Below are 26,169 nucleotides of genomic sequence, written 5' to 3'. Positions count from 1 at the left end.
ACCGCTGATGCTCTTATCTATACTTAGGCCCGGGAACAATCACAATGGAAGGATAGCGTCAATCAAGAAGGGGGGGGGGGGGGGGGGGGGTTGAGGTATGACATAAAAGGCGGACATGTTTGTATGTGATGTGCACAAAACGGGGCGACAAACGCACATCACACGTTTTTTGAGTTAAGGCGCATTCACATGCTTAAGTGCACGCGGGGATCGACGTCGGCTCGCCGTCATAATGAGCTCCTCGGCGGGCAAAAAGCGAAACTAATCCCGTAGATCTGGTGTGATTATCATGGGATGACGCAACCATGAGACAGCAGACGAGTGCAGACGCCACACACACACACACACACACACACACACACACACACTCACACACACACACACTCAAAAGAGTTAAAGCACTGAAGATAAAACTGCAGGACAATAGCACTTTCACACTCACACAGTACGGTAATTAATTATGCTGTCTAATTAGAGTCGTCAGCAGATATTCAGTAAGACTATATTCTATTTTACAGTAGCCTCGCTTACAAAGGATGAACACACTCTTATTCATATTTCCCATTGAAAATGATGCAAAGCGAACATGTGATATAATAAAACCTTACCTGTGAAATGTACAGGCACTTTTTATGGAACATTTGGAGCTGGCATACAAGTGTAAAAAGAAGTTAACTACTGTATGATAAAACTAAAATAAAAGTAATGTCAACTTATTAAAGCTTTGAAAACACCTGAAGAGGAAGCTGTTTTTGTTATTCCTGCCATAAGTACATTTATTTTGAATTGTGATATTTAAAAAAATATTATAAAAAAAAAAATTTAAATCAATTTTTATTTCATATTTTTTATAATTAAATAATTTAAAATGTAATTGATTCAATATTAAATATTAATTGATTATTTTTTTAAATGTTTTTTAATAAAAAAAACAATTTCTACTGATAAAAAAACAATTTTTATTTAATATTTTATAATTAAATAATTTCAAATTAAATTGATTCAATAATAAATATTAATTGAAGCTTTTTAAAATATTTTTTAATGAATAAACTAATTTCTACTGATGAAAAAAATATTTTTTATTTAATATTTTTATAATTAAATAATTTAAAATTACATTGATTTAATAATACATTAATTGATTATTTTTTTAAATAATTTTTAATTAATAAAAAATAATTTGTACTGATAAAAAATAAATTTTTATTTCATATTTTCATAATTAAATAATTTAAAATTAAATTTATTTAATAGTACATTAATTAATGATTTTTTTAAAAATATTTTTTTAATGAATAAAAAAATAATTTCTACTGAATACATTTACAAATGAGTGTTTATTATTATTGTTCATGTTAAATCCAGCCTTTTTCTACAATGACCCGCATGGGGGGGGGGGCGGGTACTTTTAGATTTAGTTTTTAAAAAATACAACTTTATATATACAGACAAAGCTTTGTCTTACAGTTTGCCTTTTTGCTCTATTTTTCAAGTGCAAATGCCCCCCAGGGCCGCACTTTGGTCACCCGTGCATGAAATCCTTATTACAGTTACTTTTTAATAACAACTAAATGCAACACAGAAGTACATCGCCATTATATCATCAAAATATTTCCATCAAGGACGACGCGCTCTACAAGCCCAATTCAAAAGACCGAGTGATGATTCCAACTTTTTTGTTTGGCGCATAACAAAACCGGAACACAAAAATGCGTCATGACGGATTCCTGCCGCAACAAGTATTGAAAAAGTTCAAAAGTTTGTTTGGACGGCCTTCAGGCGTGCGTACGTATACGATAACTTGCCAGAGGGAGTAAAAAGGAATGTAGAATTTTCATGATGGCAGACACTGCGACATGGCAGGAAGGAGCGCTGGGGGTGCATGCAGTAAATAACTTCCAGCCAACTTTCTACCTATCTTACATATGGATTTTTTTCTCTCTCTCTTTCAAAAAAAAGGAGTGTGATTTAATGAGAGCAGATAGCGAGCACAAGATCCAGACTGTTGACATTAAAACGCCCTCATTAGCATGCGGGGCACGCTTATCTCGGCATCCATTTCTGACTTACTGAACTGCATCAACTGAAAATAACTTTTGGACTCTGAGAGAATGTTTGCCTGGTTAGGTTGACATGATGTGCTAATTCAGGTTCTTGGTATCGTAAAGGCAACCCTTCCAGAGACCAGTGGTCATAACCTTGACTTGGTGTTGGCCGTAAACCCAGATACTAGTATATATTGACGCCCTATATTGCCTGAGTTTAAACTCCAATGCAGGGCTCCTAAAGAATTAGGTTTGTAATGTAGTTGTGTGGCAAAATCAGCACCATGGATAGCGACAGTGACACACTGCTTATATCATTCATTCGTTCATTCATTTTCTACCGCTTATCAAGGGGGTGCTGGAGCCTATCCCAGCTGTCTTCAGGCGAGAGGCCGGGTACACCCTGAAACTGGTGGCCAGCCAATCACAAGGCACATATAGACAAACAACCATTCACACTCACATTCATACCTATGGACAATTTGGAGTGGCTAATTAACCTAGCATGTTTTTGGAATGTGGGAGGAAACCGGAGTACCCGGAGAAAACCCACGCATGCATGGGGGGAACACGCAAACTCCACACAGACATGGCCAAGGGTGGGGAAAGACAAAATAAGAAGCCAACAAGTTACCACTTCCACACAAAATAGGAGGAGAACTCATTCATTCGTTCATTTTCTCCCACTTTTCCTCACGAGTGTCGCGGGGGTGCTGGAGCCTATCCCAACTGTCTTTAGGCGAGAGAGGCGGGGTACACTCTGGACTGGTGGCCAGCCAATCACAGGGCACATATAGACAAACAACCATTCACACTCACATTCATACCTATGGACAATTTGGAGTCGCTAATTAACCTAGCATGTTTTTGGAATGTGGGAGGAAACCGGAGTACCCGGAGAAAACCCACGCATGCACGGGGAGAACACGCAAACTCCACACAGAGATGGCCGAGGGTGGGATTGAACTCGGGTCTCCTAGCTGTGAGGCCTGTGCGTTAACCACTCGACCGCCGTGCAGCCTAGAATTAGAATAATAAATAATAAATGAACCACAGTAAGTAAAAAGTGAATTATAAGTCTTATTCTGTGTCAATTTGACTATAGGGGTGCTAGTTCCTTTCTGGAGGGCTCTAATAATGTTAAATACATTTATAAGGTTGGAAACTCATTCATTCATTTTCTATCGCTTTTTTTTTTCTCACGAGGGTCGCCGGAGGTGCTGGAGCCTATCCCAGCTGTCTTTAGGCGAAGGAGGCGGGGTACACCCTGGACTGGTGGCCAGCCAATCACAGGGCACATACAGACAAACAACCATTCACACTCACATTCATACCTATGGACAATTTGGAGTCGCTAATTAACCTAGCATGTTTAAAAAATAAAAATAAAAAAAGTAAAAATTCCTCCCAGCCCCGAAGCCTTTATGAACTGAGCAATGAGTATTTATTTTTAATAAAATTTACAAATCTACAAAATGATGTTGCCATACAGAAAAAGTATGAGCAACAAGAGTGCGGGGTGAAGGTATATAATGCTGCAACCAGGCACTGTTGTCATAAAGCGGCCAAAATCTGCTCCATTATGAGCTAACTTTACACTTGTGTGGGAGGCTGTGAAAACAGGCACATAGAGTACATACAAAAAAAAAAAAAAACGCACACATAACTATACTCACTTTTGCATCCTTAATGAAATGCTAAAATCGGGACCTCCAAACCTCCCACGCAGGTACTTGAATTTTGTGCACACATATACAGAATGTTCAATGATCAACACACAGGGGATGAATGCGACACCCCATCTCGGATGCGGGGAGACAAAGAGAGGGGGGGGTGGGGGATGGGGTGTGTTTGCATGTGTTACCTGATGCTGCTCATGCTGCCCGCCTCTGATCCCAGTTTGCATCTCTCCAGCTGGGTGGCAACGATCTGACGCTCGGCCTCGAGTTCCCGCGTCAGACGCTCAAACTGCCGCTCCTGTCGAGAGAAGGAAAATGAAAAGATGGAGTTTCCATAAAAGCGCAAGAGGAAGTAAAAAAACTGAGTCATATTATTAGAGCCCTCTACATATGAAATAGCACCCCTATAGTCACATTTACCCAATATAGTAGACGTAATAAGAGAAAATAAGACACTTGAGACAGAAATAAGACTGTTATTAGAGCCCTCTATACATGAAGTAGCATCCCTATAGTCACCATTACAATCCTATTACCCGGTATAGTAGAGGTAATAAGACAAAAGACAATTGAGACTCAAATGAGACTTGTGCTGGTGTGTTTTGCTGCATGCATGCTATAAGAACTGTGCGGGAAGTAGAAAAATACGGTTAATTAGAGTCCTCCACACATGAAATAGCACCCCTATAGTCGCCATTACAATCCTATTAACCAATATAGTACACGTAATAAGAGAAAATAAGACATTTGAGACATAAATAAGACTTGTCCTTGGGAAGTGGACAAACAACGTTAATTAGAGCCCTCTACACATGAAATAGCACCCCTATAGTCACATTTACCCAATATAGTAGACATAATAAAAGAAAGTAAGACCTTTGAGACTCAAATAAGACTTGCGCTGGTGTGTTTTGCTGCATGCATGCTATAAGAACTGCGCGGGAAGTAGAAAAATACAGTTTATTAGAGCCCTCTACACATGAAATAGCACCCCTATAGTCGCCATTACAATCATATTACACAATATGGTAGACGTAATAAGAGAAAATAAGACATTTGAGACAAAAATAAGACTTGTCCTTGGGAAGTGGACAAATAACGTTAATTAGAGCCCTCCACACATAAAATAGCATCCCTATAGTCACCAGTACAATCCTATTACCCAATATAGTCGACGTAATAAGAGAACATAAGACATTTGAGACATAAATAAGACTTGTACTTGGGAAGTAGACAAATGCGGTTTATTAGAGCCCTCTACACATGAAATAGCACCCCTATAGTGACATTTACCCAATATAGTAGTCATAATAAAAAAAAAGACCTTTGAGACTCAAATGAGACTTGTGCTGGTGTGTTTTGCTGCATGGATGCTATAAGAACTGCGCGGGAAGTAGAAAAATACAGCTTATTAGAGCCCTCTACACATGAAACAGCACCCCTATAGTCCCCATTACAATCCTATTACCCAATATGGTTGACGTAATAAGAGAAAATAAGACATTTGAGACATAAATAAGACTTGTCCTTGGGAAGTGGACAAATAACGTTAATTAGAGCCCTCCACACATAAAATAGCATCCCTATAGTCGCCATTACAATCCTATTACCCAATATAGTCGACGTAATAAGATAAAATAAGACATTTGAGACATAAATAAGACTTGTCCTTGGGAAGTGGACAAATACGGTTTATTAGAGCCCTCTACACATGAAATAGCACCCCTATAGTCGCCATTACAATAATATTACACAATATGGTAGACGTAATAAGAGAAAATAAGACATTTGAGACATAAATAAGACTTGCCCTTGGGAAGTAGACAAATACGGTTTATTAGAGCCCTCTACACATGAAATAGCACCCCTATAGTCACATTTACCCAATATAGTATACATAATTAAAAAAAAAAGACCTTTGAGACTCAAATGAGACTTGTGCTGGTGTGTTTTGCTGCATGGATGCTATAAGAACTGCGCGGGAAGTAGAAAAATACAGCTTATTAGAGCCCTCTACACATGAAACAGCACCCCTATAGTCGCCATTACAATCCTATTACCCAATATAGTCGACGTAATAAGAGAAAATAAGACATTTGAGACATAAATGAGACTTGTCCTTGGGAAGTAGACAAATACGGTTTATTAGAGCCCTCTACACATGAAATAGCACCCCTATAGTCGCCATTACAATCATATTACACAATATGGTAGACGTAATAAGAGAAAATAAGACATTTGAGACATAAATAAGACTTGTCCTTGGGAAGTAGACAAATAACGTTAATTAGAGCCCTCCACACATAAAATAGCATCCCTATAGTCACCATTACAATCCTATTAACCAATATAGTAGACGTAATAAGAGAAAATAAGACATTTGAGACATAAATAAGACTTGTCCTTGGGAAGTGGACAAATAACGTTAATTAGAGCCCTCCACACATAAAATAGCATCCCTATAGTCACCATTACAATCCTATTAAGCAATATAGTAGACGTAATAAGAGAAAATAAGACATTTGAGACATAAATAAGACTTGCCCTTGGGAAGTAGACAAATACGGTTTATTAGAGCCCTCTACACATGAAATAGCACCCCTATAGTCACATTTACCCAATATAGTAGACATAATTAAAAAAAAAAGACCTTTGAGACTCAAATGAGACTTGTGCTGGTGTGTTTTGCTGCATGTATGCTATAAGAACTGCGCGGGAAGTAGAAAAATACAGCTTATTAGAGCCCTCTACACATGAAACAGCACCCCTATAGTCGCCATTACAATCCTATTACCCAATATAGTCGACGTAATAAGATAAAATAAGACATTTGAGACATAAATGAGACTTGTCCTTGGGAAGTAGACAAATACGGTTTATTAGAGCCCTCTACACATGAAATAGCACCCCTATAGTGACATTTACCCAATATAGTAGATATAATAACAAAAAATAAGGCATTTAAGACATAAATAAGACTACAAATGAAGGTTGAATGTACCCCCCCCCCAAGGTATTTGATATAAGACATGTAAATACAAAAAATTGTGTGCTTCTGATTTAGATTGACACATCTATCCGCGTGCTTTAATCGTACATTTCACGCCATTTTCCGTCCATCCCACTGTAACCGAAAACTACTTTGTTTAGGTAATACATGAAGTGATGCAACATCTGCCTGCGGCCACAAAGACGGCCGGCGGTAATGCAACATCTGAAATGAAGTGTCATCATTTTATTCCATGACGCCAACGTGATCGGCGGGTGAAAGAAAGTTTGCCGAGCCGCCATTGGTCGAAAACGCTTCCACGTGCAAAAATAGCATTTTAATCCCCCTTTGTCGCTTGAATAGTTGAAGCAATTCTCCTGAAAGCGTCTAATTTAGTCTAATGAGGATATTTGCGGAGTGTGCTATCCCCACTTGGATGTGTTATTTTTATGTACTCTATTTAGAATACAGTACGCACGCATAGCGCAGAAGAGGGAGGTAATAACAGCAATGCCCTTTAAAAGCTGTTTGAGCGCTTCGATCGCTTTGCATTTTTGTTGAATAAATACTTCATACGCTTTTCCGTACACGATGCTACTTCATTGGCTGTCCGGACTCGAACTTGCGGCAATGGATTTTAGCCACAGAGAAGCAATTTATCATGGAGGTATCATACTTATCTGTTGTGTAATCTATACTCAATGTGCTATTGGCTATTTCAGATGATGGAAAAAAAAATGAGTGTGTGTGCATAGTAGGGAATCAAACATGCATGGATCAATAAGTCGGCCGCCACACTGAAGGTATCGTACAGGTACAACCCTTATGTGTGTGTGTGTGTGTGATCTAAAGAGAGCGTGTGCCGGTTTGATTGCTTTTCAAAGCCATTTGAAGCACTGAATGACTTGATCCCCGTCGTCGCTATCTCGAGTCTCCAAACTCAATCCCCTCAACATTACAGCACAATTCAACCCCCCCACCCCACGCCCCACTCCCACTCTCACAGGAACCACTTACTCATGAATATGCACACTTCCTTCCACCCACTTTTCCCTCGACTTCCACTTGTACACACACACGTACCGATGTAGCAATATAAAGACATTGGAGTCATTATTTTTCTTTTATTCCCACTAAAGTGGGACCGCCTGTCATACTACAGGGAAAATACTACAAGTACTACAAGTGATATATTTTCAAAGAGTCAACACACATGAAACAGGGAAATGTATAGGTAGTCACCGCTAATGAATGATCATGGAAGATGATAAATGAACAAATTGTACTGGAGTCACAATGGAGAGGTTTCACATCTGCTGGCTGTGGTGTGTTCAAGGACCACCCAATATTATGAACTACATTATCAGTAACGTGTACAAAGACGTGTACAAATTGTGACATATTATTGACAATTTAGGGTGAATAATTTGTGTTTGTGTTGGGGGGAAAAAATTATTATTTTATCATAAATATTTTATTTTATTTTTTTAATATTTTATTTCTTCATATTTTATATTTTATATTTAATATTATTATTATTATTATTATTATTATTATTATATCATGAAAAAAATATGAGAGGGGGAAAAACCCTTTTAAACAAAATCTGCAAATTTTGGGTGAATGATTTGTGTTTGAGTTGGGGGAAAAAATTATTATATTATATTAATTAATTATTATATTATTATTATATTAATTATTATATTATATTATATTATATTATTTAAAAAAATATGAAAGGGGAAAAAAGCCTTCAACCAAAATCTGCAAATTTTGGGTTTTGTCATAAAAACAAAATAAATACTTGAAAAAAATTGTACATAATTGTAAATATTTATTACATTTATTGCATGTTTTCTCAGCACCAAAATATTTTAATACGGCCTCTTATTAGTTATTAGATGTGTACATTTATGCCTAAAAATAGTAGTAGATGATATGTCGATTTCTACACTGGTCACTAGGTGTCAGTAATGTTACTGTAATGGTGTGTGAGACACACAAGCACCAGACTTGTTCATGTATTATTTTCTCTTATGTGCACTATATTGGGTAGTCAAGTGTAAAGCTGACTATAGGGGTGTTATTTCATGTCAAGAGGGCTCTAATAATGTCAAAAACCGTATTTATAAAAGGTTTTAAAGAGGGTTTTATGTTAAATATGAAAATATTCATGTTTTATTTTCCCTTATGTCCACTATATTGGGTAGTAGGAGTGTACAGGTGACTATAGGGGTGTTATTTCATATCAAGAGGGCTCTAATAATGTCAAAAACCGTATTTATAAAAGGTTTTAAAGAGGGTTTTATGTTAAATATGAAAATATTCATGTTTTATTTTCTCTTATGTCCACTATATTGGGTAGTAGGAGTGTACAGGTGACTATAGGGGTGTTATTTCATGTCAAGAGGGCTCTAATAATGTCAAAAACCGTATTTATAAAAGGTTTTAAAGAGGGTTTTATGTTAAATATGAAAATATTCATGTTTTATTTTCTCTTATGTCCACTATATTGGGTAGTAGGAGTGTACAGGTGACTATAGGGGTGTTATTTCATGTTAAGAGGGCTCTAATAATGTCAAAAACCGTATTTATAAAAGGTTTTAAAGAGGGTTTTATGTTAAATATGAAAATATTCATGTTTTATTTTCTCTTATGTCCACTATAATGGGTAGTAGGAGTGTAAAAGTGACTATAGGGGTGTTATTTCATGTCAAGAGGGCTCTAATAATGTGAAAAACCGTATTTATAAATGATTTTAAACAGTGTTTTATGTTAAATATGAAAATATTCATGTTTTATTTTCTCTTATGTCCACTATATTTGGTAGTCGGGGTGTAAAGGTGACTATAGGGGTGTTATTTCATGTCAAGAGGGCTCTAATAATGTCAAAAAACGTATTTATAAAAGGTTTTAAACAGGGTTTTATGTTAAATATATTTTAATTTGGCAAAATAAAACTAAAATAAATAAAATAATAAATAAAACAAAATAAAATAAAAACGTATGTGTTATGTTTCACCACACACTGCACAAACAAAGCATCACCAATTGTTAGAAAGTCACAGGAGTTTGCCAAGAAAAAAATAGCAAGTCCAAGCAACCTCCTGTGATTCACACGAGAGGTGACGCTGCTAATTCAAGCCGGGTCTACGAAACGGTAATTGTTATGTGTTTTTATTTTTATACACAGACACGCCCCCTCGCTTTGCACCTCTGCTCTCATCCCGCGACTGCTTTGTTGTGTTGTTTGCCACGGCGTCAAATCCTCAAGGTGTTAGAAATGCTAATAGAGCAGAATCATGGAAATTGATTTCATATAATACCTCAGTATCTTCACCCTGAAGTGACAACAATATTTTTTTTTTTTTACCTTACATGGGCCGCATTACCCAATATCCAAAACTGACTTTTAGTATCTGCTTTGAAGGGACGATGCACGTGTGAGAGGAGAGACACACAAGGCAGCAGCTGCAGTCATCCACAAAAGGTCTCTATGGCAACTGTTGAATCCCATCCATCCCCCCCCCCCCCTGCATTTTAAATGAGGTCCTGACTCCTCCCAGGTGCAGTCCTGCTTGAGAGGATACCTGCACGCTGCTCCAACCCTCACATGGAAGCCTTGAAGAGTGGGGGTGGTTTTGGGGGCGATATAAATATTGCATATTAGGTGGATGCTCATATTTGTTCGCCGTAGCTGACAATGCAAAGCGGCGGTTTCCACCATGCTGCAGTTGCTTCCGCTGACTGTGTCTGATGAACAAATGCAACGTCCTTAATTGTTAGGACTAAAATGAGACAAAAGGTGACAGAGATTCTTACAAAGCTTGTATCCAGGCCGACTGGCTCTGCAGCCTGTCCGTGGGCTCGAACCCAGGGCCACAGACAGAGTTGAGAGTGCTCACTATCGAGCTAAAAGCCCAAACTGTCAACACGACATCCAGATGGAGTCAAGTGTCAGGGATTGAGGTTTACAAACATACATTAGCATCGGTTGCACTAGCCGTTGAGCTAAACCCCCAGACTGTCAACTTCACATCTCGGTGGACTCTTAAGGTGTCAGGGAGTGAGCTTCACCAACGTACATTAGCACAGCCACACTGGCTGGCATCTAGTTGCACTAGCCATTGAGCTAAACCTCCAGACTGTCAACATGACAACCATATTGGACTCTTAAGGTGTCAGGGAGTGAGCTTTACTAATGTACATTAGCACAGTCACACTGGCCGACATCTAGTTGCACTAGCCGTTGAGCAAAAACCTCCAGACTGTCGACTTGAAATCCAGACAGACTCTTAAGGCATCAGGGAGTGAGCTTTACCAACGTACATTAGCACAGCCACACTGGCTGACATCTAGTTGCACTAGCCATTGAGCAAAAACCTCCAGACTGTCAACTTAAAATCCAGACGGACTCTTAAGGTTCCAGGGAGTCAGCTTTACCAACGTATATTAGCACAGTCACACTGGCTGACATCTAGTTGCACTAGCCGTTGAGCAAAAACCCCAGACTGTCAACATGACAACCATATTGGACTCTTAAGGTGTCAGGGAGTGAGCTTCACCAACGTACATTAGCACAGCCACACTGGCTGGCATCGGTTGCACTAGCCATTGAGCTAAAAGCCCTGCCCTGTCAACCTCCTGTCCAGCACATCTTGTAAGGCACGAGTGAATGAGGTTTACACAAACACACAATCACACAACCACACCAGCTGGCATCCGTTTCACTGTCAGAAGCCATTTTATTCTAAGGGTAATTAATTCTAATTAGCTATTCATGGCAGCAAAAACACTGTTGCAGCATCGTGTTCCTTCAGGATGACAATGGAGGAAAAGGGAAGTAGAATTGACTTATCAACGGTTTCCCACCTTTGACTGTACTTAAGGTGAAAACAATCAGAAATGAGTTATTGTTGTGTTCAATGACGCTTTTTTTTCCATTGTCAAAAGCAGCTTCCAAGAGGTACCATGAGGTAATATTTAAGACTGGGTCAGATGGGGTTCCAAGCTTTCAGAGACAATACTGTACGGGTGACATTTGAGGATACACACACACACACACACACACACACACACACACACACACACTAACATTAGGTTGCTGCAGTATTACTCTCTTTTACTCTCCTGACTCCTGACTTAAATAAAATATGTCTCCTGGCTGTGGCCAGCAGGCAGATAAATACGGTCAAGGCTGGGTCTCCTTCATAGCTGGGGTTTGGTAGACAGCTGGTCAAAAATTACATTCAAATATGTAATACACACTTATGTCTAATTAGGTTTTTTATGTATTTTGAAGTAAAATTGAGCAATATTTTTGTTATCTTCCTTAATAGTATACATATATAAGTCAAATTCATTATTCATCAATGTAATATGTTCATATTTAACATAAAACCCTGTTTAAAACCTTTATAAATAATGTTTTTGGCATTATTAGAGCCCTCTTGACATGAAATAACACCCCTATAGTCACCTGTACACTCCTACTACCAAATATAGTGAACATAAGAGAAAATAAAACATGGATATTTTCATATTTAACATAAAACCCTGTTTAAAACCTTTATTAATACGGTTTGTGACATTATTAGAGCCCTCTTGACATGAAATAACACCCCTATAGTCACCTTTACACTCCTACTACCAAATATAGTGGACATAAGAGAAAATAAAACGTGAGTATTTTCATATTTAACATGAAACTGTGTTTAAAACCTTTATAAATAAGCTTTTTGATATTATTAGAGCCCTCGTGACATGAAATAACACCCCTATAGTCAGCTTTACACTCCTACTACCAAATATAGTGGACATAAGAGAAAATAAAACGTGAATATTTTCATATTTAACATAAAATCCTGTTTAAAACCTTTTATAAATACGGTTTTTGACATTATTAGAGCCCTCTTGACATGAAATAACACCCCTATAGTCAGCTTTACACTCCTACTACCAAATATAGTGGACCTAAGGGAAAATAAAACATGGATATTTTCATATTTAACAAAAAACCCTGTTTAAAACCTTTATAAATACTGTTTTTGAAATTATTAGAGCCCTCTTGACATGAAATAACACCCCTATAGTCACCTGTACACTCCTACTACCCAATAAAGTGGACATAAGAGAAAATAAAACATGAATATTTTCATATTTAACATAAAAACCCTGTTTAAAACCTTTATAAATACAGTTTTTGAAATTATTAGAGCCCTCTTGACATGAAATAACACCCCTATAGTCACCTTTACACTCCGACTACCAAATATAGTGGACATAAGAGAAAATAAAACATAAATATTTTCATATTTAACATAAAATCCTCTTTAAAACCTTTTATAAATACGGTTATTATTATACGGACATTATCAGAGCCCTCTTGACATGAAATAACACCCCTATAGTCACCTTGGTAATATGATGATGATGATAAAAATTGTAATAATGATAAAGATTATAATAATGATAATGATAATAACAATAATAATATTACAATAATAATATTTGTTTTATTTGTATTTATTTTGTATTTAATTTTTCTTTGGTAATGTTTCATATATTTGCCCCCTCAAAAAATGTAACATATATGTAAATAAATTTTGAAAACACACATCTCAAGTATACGAATGCACACTACACTCACCCACACACACACACAAGGCGATGATGTTATGTTATCTCTGAAAAACAAACTCAAAAACAAAAATAAACCTCATTTCCTTTCACCTTAAAAGTCGTCCTCGCCACCGGGTGGACTTTTAGCTAGATGGCTAGCGCTCTTCAGATGTATTTCTTGTATCCGGGCCAAACAAGACGAGACGCAGCTCAAGATAACAACCGTGGCCCAGATATCAGAGCCGTGAACGGGATAAATAGCAGCCGTGCCCTCGCTTTGTTGCTATAAAAACAAAACAATGTGGTTCCCCGTCTACGCTGGAGACAAACGGTCCCGCTTGCCGCCATAAAGACGGCGTGGTGTCTTGCGCTTGACGGTCTCCGTGTGCGTCTGGAGATAAGGCCCAATCATTATAAAGTGGCCTATGGGTAGCCATTAGCCGCACTGTTTTTTTGGATGGGAGACAAAAGGCTATCAAACAGAGCTCTGACCTTCTCTTTGAGAAGGGATGCTCTCCTCTTTCTCTCCCCCCCCCCTCCCCCAACTCGTCTCTCCATCCACAATCAGCGGAGGAGAAAAGGAGCGTCGAAAAAAAGAGGACCGGAAAAGGTCACTCGGCTCGCCTCCGTCAACCCCTTGTGCGTTCCGAACGCCATCCCAGCTCGACTTCCACAAGTGTACACGCCGCGTCTTTAATGAGGAATAGAGCGAGTGGGCGGGGCGAGACCTGGGGGTGAGGGCGGCGAGGTGACTGCGGTGATGAAAGTCACGCGAGACGATGGCCACGGGGGGGAAACCTGATGCTCCTCTATATTTTTTTACTCAATTACTGCATAAAATAACTGCATAGTTGTCCCTCGGTTATATATCATTACAGCATATAAACCCATGTATGACTCTCATAATACATTTAACATTAGAGCCCTGTAAAGATGAAATAACACCCCTATATTCACCTTTACGCGCCTATTATTCATTGTTCACACCGCATTGCAAAATTTATGCTGCAGGGAGTCGAGACAAGCTAGAAAGCTAACCAGTTAGCCTCAAATGTACTTCTTTGAAATGTACCACTTCCACACTATCATGTCAAACATGCCACGGCTGACTTCATGCAGGGTTGATGGGTGTCAATGTTGTTTCGTTACTGCCACCTAGTGACCAGAATACTACTTATGACTTGTATTGTATTGTATATGTATAACTAATAGACTAATGTATGACTAATAGACCAGAGGGCTGCATGAGTGGTTAGCACGCAGACCTCACAGCTAGGAGACCAGGGTTCAATTCCACCACCACATCTCTGTGTGGAGTTTGCATGTTTACAAGAAAGCAACTGGCGGGCCGGATTCAAACGCTTACTGGGCCGCATGTGGCCCCCGGGCTGTAGTTTTCCCACCCCTGTATTAGAGCGTAAAAGCCACGTTGAGGTGCGGCTCGCCTGTTTTTGAACTCTTGGCCTTTCCGATGAAATGGCATGCTGTACTAATAATAATAATAATAATAATAATAATAATAATACTCCGCTGCTTTGCGCCATCCTAAAAAGAAACACTACAAACCAACTTGAAAAATATGAGTACTGAAATATTTGTACATCCATCCTTATGGTATAATTCTGTGTATTTTCCCGCTACTACAAACAGCAGTACACCTAATGTTCCGCCTGTGATTATATTCGCCATATCAGGTATTGAATAAGCGCTTGTATAATACACATAAATGAGATAATCCATCACACAAGTGAAACACACGGGAACTTTCCCGCCGCGTTTGTGGAGAAAGAGTTGTTCCGTGCGTGTGAAATCCAGACAATCTGTTACTGGAGACAGTTAATCACAGATGAGTTAATCACTAAAGCGCTCGTTCAATCACGCATGCTAACGGCTTTTAAGGGATGGATAAGCCAGGTAAATGACTGAGATGATATTCATAATGCATTAACAGGTACATTTTTACCTGGATCGTTATTCACATGAAGAGTCCAGGTTGGCAAACGGTATCGTATATTATGGGCCTGCATGCCTGTCTGCGTTTTTCAAGCGGCCATTTTTGATTTTGACTGATTTTTTTTTTTAAACACAACTTTCACTTTGACGCAAACTGCACTGAACATCATCTCTTCTATTGCATCATCATAATAATAACAATAATAATAAATAATAAGTGAATGGCCTTGCAGGCCCATAATTCCACTGCGACAACACCAATTGATCGTTTCACTAACTCTAACATCTGCATCGAAGCGTTGAATAAATTAATATTTATTACATTAAGCGGACAGGTTGAAGGTTTTTCGTCTTTAAAAACCCATACCCCCCCCCCCACCCCCCTCCCCTAGCACAACTTTCACTTTGACACAAACTGCACTAAACATCATCTCTTCTATTGTGAAGTTGCATCATCATAATAATAATAAGTAATAAGTGCATGGCCTTGCAGGCCCATAATTCCACTGCTACAACACTAATTGACGTTTCACTAACTCTAACTTCTGCATAGAAGCGTTGAATAAATTCATATTTGATTACATTAAGCGGACAGGTTGAAGGTTTTTCGTGTTTAAAAACCCATGCACCCCCCCCCCCCCCAGCACAACTTTCACTTTGACAAAAAATGCACTGATCATCATCATAATAAGTAATAAGTGCATGGCCTTGCAGGCCCATAATTCCACTGCTACAACACTAATTGATCGTTTCGCTAACTCAAACTTCTGAATTGAATAAATTCATATTTATTACATTAAGCGGACAGGTTGAAGGTTTTTCGTCTTTAAAACCCCGACATCCACCACACCCCCTCCGTCCCCGTCCCCCAAGATGGCCGAGTTGCATCATAATCTCTTTCAGTTAAGCTTTTACTGACTAAACAAAAAAAAGAGATGCCACATTTAATGCTAAAAGCCATCTTAAAGTTCAGAGTATTTACATTTTTATAGGATAGTAAGAAGTTACACAAAAGCTGCTATAAAGGGGGGGTTTGGGGGGGGGGTGCTGAGTCTGCATGTGTATCGTTTTTCGCAAAGACTCACGGCTTCAACTGCATGTAACTGAACACACACAGCATAAAAAGGGGGGGGGGGGACATGGATCAGCCAAATCAGAGACAAAGAAAGATGTTTTCATTTTGCCCACTGAGCTCCTAAATAATTTAACCGTGGGGAGGTGAAGGGGGGGGTCTGTCAGAGTATCGGCGTGTGTTTGTATGTTGAATATTTATAACGCATATAAAAGTGTTATGGGCCAGATGCTCGCAGTCTTCCATCTCAGATCGCCGCCTTTTGTAAAAGGTGCGTTCCAATTTGAGCATCGGACAAAAACACGTATTAGTCGAAGCTGTCGGAAGTCGAAACGTACGACGCGTACTTGTCGATTGGCGCACCTTAAGAGTCCATCTGGATGTCATGTTGACAGTCTGGAGGTTTAGCTCAACGGCTAGTGCGACCGATGCCAGCCAGTGTGGGCCCCTCTAATGTACGTTTGTAAACCTCAATCCCTGACACTTGACTCCATCCGGATGTCATGTTGACAGTTTGGGCTTTTAGCTCGATAGTGAGCACTCTGTCTGTGGCCCCGGGTTCGAGCCCATGGACAGGCTGCAGGGCAGGTTGACTTGGATTCAAGCTTTGTAAGAATCTCTGTTACATTTTGTCTTATTTTAGTCATAACAATTAGTCATCCATCTCAGATCGCCGCCTTTTGTAAAGGTGCGTTCCAATTTCAGCATCAGACAAAAACACGTATTAGTCGAAGCTGTCGGATTTCGAAGTGTCGCGTGCTTGTCGATTGGCGGAATGAAATCGTATATTTCAAACGCTATAAATGGCTTCAAAGCTTGTCCTCCTCATGAGAGGGAATTTCAAGCGGAGAGGCATGAAGTCGTCGCCGCCGCCGCGCATCATCCCTCACCCCCCCCCCCCCCCCCTCCCTCGCCAAAATGTGATGAAGCCCCATCTATTTCAAACATGTGCTCTAAGGCTGTTTTCTGGAACAGCCCCTCTGAGTTAAATACGCAACAGCTATCCCCAAAACACAACTGACAGGTTTCTCGACGAGGATTTTTGCAAAGTCGGTATTTGTATACATCAGTGAGTCCGCTCACAGCCCAAAGTCGCTTACTTTAAGAAAAAAAGAAAAAAAAAACCTATTTTAGCTCCCCTGTCAAGAAGCAGTATTTGCAGTATTTATTTATACTGCAAATATCCGAATTGACATGGTAACTCCAGTATACGCCAACACCTGAGAATTGAAGATGGACGTTTGTACTTTCTGGTGTTACCACAAAAGCACAACAGTTAATTAATCCAATCCAATTAACCCACAACTGTTTTTGTATTCGACTAATTGCTGATTTAAAATTGGAAATAGCCTCTCAAATGTCATTCATTCATTCATTCATTCATTCATTTTCTACCGTTTATCCTCACGAGGGTCGCGGGAATGCTGGAGCCTATCCCAGCTGTCTTCAGGCGAGAGAGGCGGGGTCCACCCTGGACTGGTGGCCAGCCAATCACAGGGCACATATAGACAAACAACCATTCACACTCACATTCATACCTATGGACAATTTGGAGTCGCTAATTAACCTAGCATCCTTTCTAAACATGATTAGAGCCCTCTAGACATGAAATAACACCCCTATAATCACGGCTTTGAATACCGTATATTTGTATTTTAGTTAATTTCGGCATTTGTACGCTTCATTCATTCATTCATTTTCTACCGCTTATCCTCACGAGGGTGGCGGGGGGTGCTGGAGCCTATCCCAGTTGTCTTCAGGCGATCACAGCCAATCACAGAGCACATATAGACAAACAACCATTCACACTCACATTCATACCTATGGACAATTTGGAGTCGCTAATTAACATTTGGCTAATATGAGTAAGATAAGACATAATATGAGTGTAAAAGTGACTCTAGGGGTGTTATTTTATGTCTAGGGGGCTCTAATAATGTTAAGAACCATTTTTAGATTGTTTTCTATGCTCTAAATTCATTCGTTTTCTACCGCTTATCCTCACGAGGGTCGCAGGGGGGTGCTGGAGCCTATCCCAGCTGTCTTCAGGCGAGAGAGGCGGGGTACACCCTGGACTGGTGGCCAGCCAATCACAGGGCACATATAGACAAACAACCATTCACACTCACATTCATACCTATGGGTAATTTGGAGTCGCTAATTAACCTTGCATGTTTTTGGACGGGGAGAATATGCAAACTCCACACAGAGAAGAGTGGAATTGAACTCGAGGCCTGTGTGCTAACCACTTGTCCACCGTGCAACCCCTGTGAAACCCACGTTAATCCAAAAAGAAAAGTGTTATTTCTGTATTAGCATGCGGAATTAAACCTGCAAGGTAAGCACATTTCTCACACCTTCAGGGCATCTCCCATACCACCTGACGTCCGATCCACTTCTCCAACGTCCTTTCATTCTCTCATCATTATTGGTTTCTCTGTCAGTTTGGGGTTCTGGCACAAGTGTGTTTGGGGGGCGTGCCAAGTCGACTCGGGTGGGCGGGATAACCAGGAAATGAGGGCGTGGCAAGGACAAACCGCTTGTGTTTGGGTATTTTACGCAGACCTGGCAACACGGCTTACTACATATCATATTTATTTAAGTCCGGTTTGAGTCCTTGATTGATCCATTATCTGACTCCCAGCCGGCCTACTCATCACGTCAAAGCGTCTTTGAATGTTTCATTTGATGTATGATGCATTTATAGGTCTTGGTCTTTACCGAACAGACAGACTCGTTACTCCAAGTCGTCTCGTTCGTCTCCGGCAACCATGATAAATTAGCAAAAAAAATGACGTGAAAGGTACTTAACCGTCTGACACTACACATCGATTGATCCGAAATGCTAACAAAAGCCGCAGAAATTGAATTGGCAGTCATGAAAAGAAGAGAAGTACCGAAAAAAAAAAACATGGAAAGGTCGCCCCAAGGTCAAGACACTCGAGGAAGGGAATTGGGTTTCCAAAAGGTTCAAGAAATCCTTGCTAGTAGTGGATCGGGGGGGTGAGTTATCGATCACGATCAGAGTCCGTTGTCTCGCTTGTGATACGGTGAGGCCCCCGGGGGGGGGGGAGGGGGGGGCGTCCTCGTACAGATGGACATTCATGTTGGATGGCGGCGTCACGGTTCATGCTCACCCCAGTATGGATTTGGCCACAGACAAAATGTCATTTGGAAAATGTCACCGCCTAAATGCCATGGAGGCTTTGCATGTGTCCGATTGTGTGTGTGTGTGTGTGTGTGTGTGTGTATATATATATGTGTTCACACATACCATAATAAGCAGGGACGGTAAACTGGACTGGACTCGAGTGTCATTTCAGGATCATTTCATGCCCCGAAATGACACTCGAGTAGTTGGTGTTGGGCCTGTTACTTTAAAAAAGTAATTAATTATAGTTACTTCTTAAAAAAAGTAACTGCGTTACTAACTGAGTTACTCCACTACAAAAGTGACTAGCTAACTAGTAAAAGCAACCATTGCCGTACCGTAATCTGGGGTTGCCGTGGTAACAGACAACAGTCAGGCATCGAATGATTTTCAAACAGTAAACAAGCATAGAAAACCTGTTTAACACGATTAGAGACCTGTAAACAGGGAATAACACCCCTATAGTCACCTTTTTATGGGTATCTTCATAGATATTTTCATAGTTAGGCATAGAAAACATGTTTAAGACCTTCTCAATATGTTTTTTAAACACGATTAGAGACCTGTAGACAGGAAATAACACCCCTATAGTCTCATTTTTTAAGGGTATCTTCATAGATATTTTCATAGTTAGGCATAGAAAACATGTTTAAGACCTTCTCAATAGGGTTTTTAACATGATTAGAGCCCTGTAGACAAGAAATAACACCCCTATAGTCCCCTTTTTTACGGGTATCTTCATATATATTTTCATAGTTAGGCACAGAAAACATGTTTAACACCCTCTCAATATGGTTTTTAACACAATTAGAGCCCTGTAGACAGGAAATAACACCCCTATAGTCACCTTTTTACAGGTATCTTCATATAGGTTTTCATAGTTAGGCATAGAAAACGTATTTAAGACCTTCTCAATATGATTTTTAACATGATTAGAGACTTGTAGGAAAAAAATAACAACCCTATAGTCACATTTTTTATGGGTATCGTCATAGATATTTTCATAATTAGGCATAGAAAACATGTTTAAGACCTTCTCAATATGTTTTTTTAAACACGATTAGAGCCCTGTAAACAGGAAATAGCACCCCTATAGTCACCTTTTTTACGGGAAAGATTGGAATTGGAATGAAGATTGGAATCAGAGGTCCTCTTTTGAATTCCGCCGACTCGGTACCGGTTGGATGACTGTGATGCCATCCAAAAAAAAAAAAAAAAGACAAGAACGCGGTTAAGAAAACAGGATAAAAATAAATAAATAGTCCCACCGCATGGTGCGACGGGGGACCCTGGGGGCCGCCCCCAAAGGTCATTCATTCGCCGGCAGTCACAAGCACATGTTTTGATAGATTAGCTTGGTTTGCATGCGCCTGCACGCACACACACACACACATATGCCGCCATGTTCACTCGGGCAAACATTAGAAAAACACAAGCTTTTTTTTTTTTTTCCCACCACCGACTGGCATCCGGGGCCACAAATATAGAAGTCATTAATGTGCCTGCATATAAATTAGCTAGCTTAGCTTGACGTATTCAAACAGGAAACAGGAACAGATGCCAAGCGGTTATGGCGGAGATGATGGAGAACACACACATACGGAAAAGATGAGGTCACAGACAACGTAGGCGAGTGCGAATACCCATAATCCTCAAGGTAACCACAAACTCCAGGCCTGGTTTTGCCCTCCGAGTGACCCCCATCCTGGCTAAAGTGTCCTCTTCCATGTTTGCCGTGTCACATAAGAACATAAGTGTGTGTTTATGTGTGTGTATGTGTGCTTGTCAAACATATCGCAGGTCCCCCCGAACCTAAACAGGAGCGACAAGCATGACAACGATAGAATCGCAGACGGGGGGGGAGGGCCCTTCGGCGAAGCTTTCTATGATCGGTAAAAGGCTTAACAAGCATCTCTGCCAGATCCTTTCTTTCCAAGTTCATTCACGCCGTTTAAATAAAGCATTTACAATTCACTTTCATTGTGAAGCGACGTGATGCGGGAAACACGACATTTTCCGATGATTATCCATAGATGGTGCGTTCAAATCAACCGCCTCTTTTGTCAAGGTGAGGATTACATGATGGAGACGGGAATGTTCATTATGGGTCGTCAAAGCCAAAGCGTTAATTAGGAGTGAGCGGATGAACGCGGATTGTACTATTTCACTTAAATAATTCATCATGGATTGCATTGAACTCATTTTTAATACTACACTGATAACTTATGATGAAGTACATCAGTGTTATTAATCAGTTATAACTGGAATCGAATCCACTGGCTAAAAAGTTGCTGAATCGCGGCATAGAATATGATCAATATTCCTAATAATAATCTATTCATTAGAAAAATAATGATAATAATTACTACTACTAATTGGATGTATATATAATAGTGCCTTCCAATGTGCCCCAAGATGTTATTTTACCAATAATTATACAATAAAACGGGCTGCTAGGCAAAAAAAATGGTTAGCACGCAGTCCACACAGCGAGGAGACCCGCGTTCGATTCCACCCTGTGTGGAGTTTGCATGTTCTCCCCATCCCACATTCCAAAAACATGCTAGCATTTGGAATTCCACTGTCATTTGTCCGCTATCTACTCCCATGAAGGCCATCTATCAGGACTTTAAAAAATAAATGAATAAATTAAATAAAATGTAATAAAATTAATTAAAATTAAATATAATTAAATAAAATAAAATAAAATTAAATACAATTAAATAAAATTGAAAAAAAATAAAAATAAAATTAAATAAAACAAAAAAATATGAATATAAGTGTGACTGATTGTCTATATGTGCCCTGTGATTGGCTGGCCACCAGTCCAGGGTGTACCCCGCCTCTCGCCTGAAGACAGCTGGGATAGGCACCAGCGCCCCCGTGACCCTTATGAGGATAAGCAGTAAAAAAAAATAATGAATGTATTATAAAATGAGTTCCATTAAGCTAAATGGGTATGCTTGTTTTCAGTGACACTGTGCAGCGTTGCCGTTCACCCGCCTTTCAATCAAACTAATTAAAACACAAGAGATTTCCTAATGATTTAAAAACAGGAAGCAACAATCAGCCGTGAGACACCAAACCCTAATTTGACTGACAAATACTTGAAAGTACACACTTAAATACACCTCTCACGTTCCCTTGTATTGGATCTCATTAGACTGTGAGTAAAACGTGTAGTAAGTACATGTGTATGGGTATTTATGAATGATATGAGTACGGCTGCACGGCGGAGGGGTGGTTAGGGCGCAGACCTCACTGCTAGGAGACCCGAGTTCAATCCCACTGTGTGGAGTTTGCATGACTCCAAATTGTCATTTGTCCGCTATCTACTCCCATGAAGGCTATCAGGACTTAAAAAATTAAATAAAATTAAATAAAATTAAATAAAATTAAATAAAATTAAATAAAATTAAATAAAATTACATAAAATTAAATAAAATTTAATAAAATTTAATAAAATTTAATAAAATTTAATAAAATTATATAAAATTAAATAAAATTAAATAAATACAATTAAATACAATTAAATTAAATAAACAATTAAATAAAATTAAATTAAAAAACTCAAAATTGTCCATAGGTATGAATGTGAGTGTGAATGGTTGTTTGTCTATATGTGCCCTGTGATTGGTTGGCCACCAGTCCAGGGTGTACGCCGCCCTCTCGCCCGAAAACAGCTGGGATAGGCTCCAGCACCCCCTTGATAAGCGGTAGAAAATGAATGAATGAAGGAATGAATGATATGAGCCATGTGTCACTGTCGCTATCCATTGTGCTGAATTTTGCCACACAACTCCATTACAAACCTAATTCTTTAGGAGCCCTGCATTGGAATTTAAACTCAGGCAATATGGGGGCGTTGCCGCGCCATACATCCACACTCCGGCATCGACTCCATCGTCTATAAGTAAACAACAACGCGGCAGCCTCCATATGAAAACTCCTGATGAGATCTCCGGCCTTTGATCGGAGCGTCTCATTTGCGGGTTGTACACACAAACAGAGATATAATCTCCAAAGGCAAACAGAAAGCTGGCGACTGTGCAGTAATTGGCAACAGAGAGGCTGTCACAGAGTGGAAGACGAACACCGTGGCCATGTCATCTCATTAGAAAGAGAGAGAGAAAGAGGAGAGAGAGAGAGAACTGAGGAGACGTTTGGAAGGGAACGCCAGAGGAAAGAAGTGGTGGGGGATGGAGTGGGAGGGGGGTGCAAGGGCTGAGGGTTGGGGTTGGGGGGGAGGGAGGGCAAGAGATAAGCTAATGCTGAGAAAATCTGCATGCAAATTAAAAGGCAGACAAACAATCGCACACAAATGAACGCCCCGATGGAAGCGCTGCGTATGGGACTGTAGATCAAGCAGTGAATTTGCATGTTGGAGAAAGTATGAACTGCCTTTAACATGCGTGTTTATCGCTTATGGTGGGGGCGGCGGGGGGGGGACAACAAAGATTTTTATCCCTTTATCTCTCACTCGTAGAAAGCAGAGCTTAGTAACGATCAGACTCTTACGGAATGAATGGGATGGATATTGACGTTGGTATCAAATCCAATTCAATATAAGACGCCGACCCCTCCCTCGAGCGACTTTGCCAAGATAGGAGAAAGGCTTTCTAGTTAAAGTAGCTATAAGGAAAAATTGTGTTTTGTCACGCTGGGACTGGGACCCCCCACTGGAGTTGTGAAGTATCATTTTCCTAAATGCTAAAGCTAAATGTCTGCGCTATAGGGCATCATGTGCTAAAAGTAGCACCCGAAGTGTCCTGGCTGGTCCAGTGACACAAGCCGTAATCTGGGGTTGCCGTGGTAACAGACAACAGTCAGGCATCTAATGATTTTCAAACAGTAAACAGGCAAAGAAAACATGTTTAAGACCTTCCCAATATGTTTTTAACACGATTAGAGACCTGTAGACAGTAAATAACACCCCTATAGTCACATTTTACAAGTATCTTCATAGTTAGGCATAGAAAACATGTTTAAGACCCTCTCAATATGGTTATTAACACAATTAGAGACCTGTAGGCGGTAAATAACACCCCTATAGTCACTTTTTTTACAGGTATCTTCATTGATATTTTCATAGAAAGGCATAGAAAACATGTTTAAGACCTTCTCAATATGGTTTTTAACAAAATTAGAGACCTGAAGACAGTAAATAACAACCCTATAGTCACATTTTTTTACAGGTATCGTCACAGATATTTTCATAGTTAGGCATAGAAAATATGTTTAAGATCTTCTCAATATGTTTTTAACACGGTTAGAGCCCTGTAAACAGGAAATAACACCCCTATAGTCACATTTTTTATGGGTATCTTCATAGATATTTTCATAGGTAGGCATAGAAAACGTATTTAAGACCTGCTAAATATGATTTTTTAACATGATTAGAGAACTGCAGACAGGAAATAACACCCCTATAGTCACTTTTTACAGGTATCTTCATAGCTATTTTCATAGTTGGGTATAGAAATTATGTTTAAGACCTTCTCAATATGGTTTTTAACACAATTAGAGACCTGTAAACAGGAAATAACACCCCTATAGTCACCTTTTTTACGAGTATCTTCATAGATATTCTCATAGTTAGGGCATAGAAAACATGTTTAACACATTCTAAATATGGTTTTTAACATGATTAGAGACCTGTAAACAGAGAATAACACCCCTATAGTCAATTTTTTTACAAGTATCACCCAATACAGTCAAAATAGAAATAGAAAATAACACTTACAAGACATTAATAAGACTCCGTGTTCCGGATTATTGTGCTTGTTGTGATATCAGTCAAACCTCCATCATGTCGGACATGTCATGGCTGACTTCAATGCAGTGTTAAGGTAATGTAATGTAAGGTAATGTCTCCATGTTTTTTATCATTACTGGCCCCTAGTGACTAGAATACTACACATTATATGTTTGGACTAGAGCATTGTCTACCACCAAACAACTATCATTAATATTGTCATTTCTTAAAAAAATATATAAGCAAGACAAAAACAAATAGAGCGAGACAGCAGAGATCGAACCTTAATATTGCGAGTGATGATTGCATAACAGGACTTCACATAGAGCTATCCATCAAATCCAACACAGCACATCCTAATACCAGGGGATGTCTAATATCCCTCCGAGCAGGGGCTCGTCTTCATCATACTCATTACAGAAAAATGACTAATGGAAGTCTGACCCGCTTATGAAGTCATCAAAGTGGGATACTGCATAGTAGCCCAAAAAACATGACTCGGAGTCCACCCCCCCCACCCCAGGTGGGGTGTTTGGTTTATAGCAGGGGTCTCAAACTCAATTTACCTGGGGGCCACTGGAGCTAGGGTCTGGGCAAGGCTGGGCCGCATCAGGTTTTCCAAAAAAAAACGCATTTATTAAAAACAGAAAAATATTTTAAAAATTCAGTGCTTTGGTTCCACTTAATTTTAAATTTATCAAATTTTAATTTTTATTATTCTGCACAAAATATGATGAAAAATAAATAAACAAATCAAGAATAAAGAAAATCAATCAATCAGCAATAAATATAATAATAGTAATAAAATGGCAAATAATAAAAACCTAAGAAACCACATATAGTTGGTGGGTAGACAAATTATTTTTTATTAGCATTTATTAGCATTATTAGAGCCCTGTAC

At 39.3% G+C, this 26,169-nt stretch overlaps 1 protein-coding gene across 5 annotated transcripts in view; it reads right to left on the bottom strand.

Moving 5' to 3' along the window:
• ctnnd2a (catenin (cadherin-associated protein), delta 2a) overlaps window positions 1-26,169 on the bottom strand; it is a 224,416-nt gene that overhangs the window by 147,958 nt on the left and 50,289 nt on the right. For all 5 annotated transcript variants that reach the window (XM_058060561.1, XM_058060564.1, XM_058060563.1 and 2 more), the window contains exon 3: window positions 3,913-4,025. In XM_058060561.1, coding sequence (XP_057916544.1) covers window positions 3,913-4,025 — 113 coding nt within the window. The remainder of the gene's footprint in view (window positions 1-3,912; window positions 4,026-26,169) is intronic.

Source organism: Doryrhamphus excisus, chromosome 21, assembly GCF_030265055.1.
Source record: "Doryrhamphus excisus isolate RoL2022-K1 chromosome 21, RoL_Dexc_1.0, whole genome shotgun sequence".
Taxonomy (NCBI): domain Eukaryota; kingdom Metazoa; phylum Chordata; class Actinopteri; order Syngnathiformes; family Syngnathidae; genus Doryrhamphus; species Doryrhamphus excisus.
The sequence above is the reverse complement of the archived record's forward strand: the minus strand, read 5'-3'. Positions and strand labels throughout refer to the sequence as shown.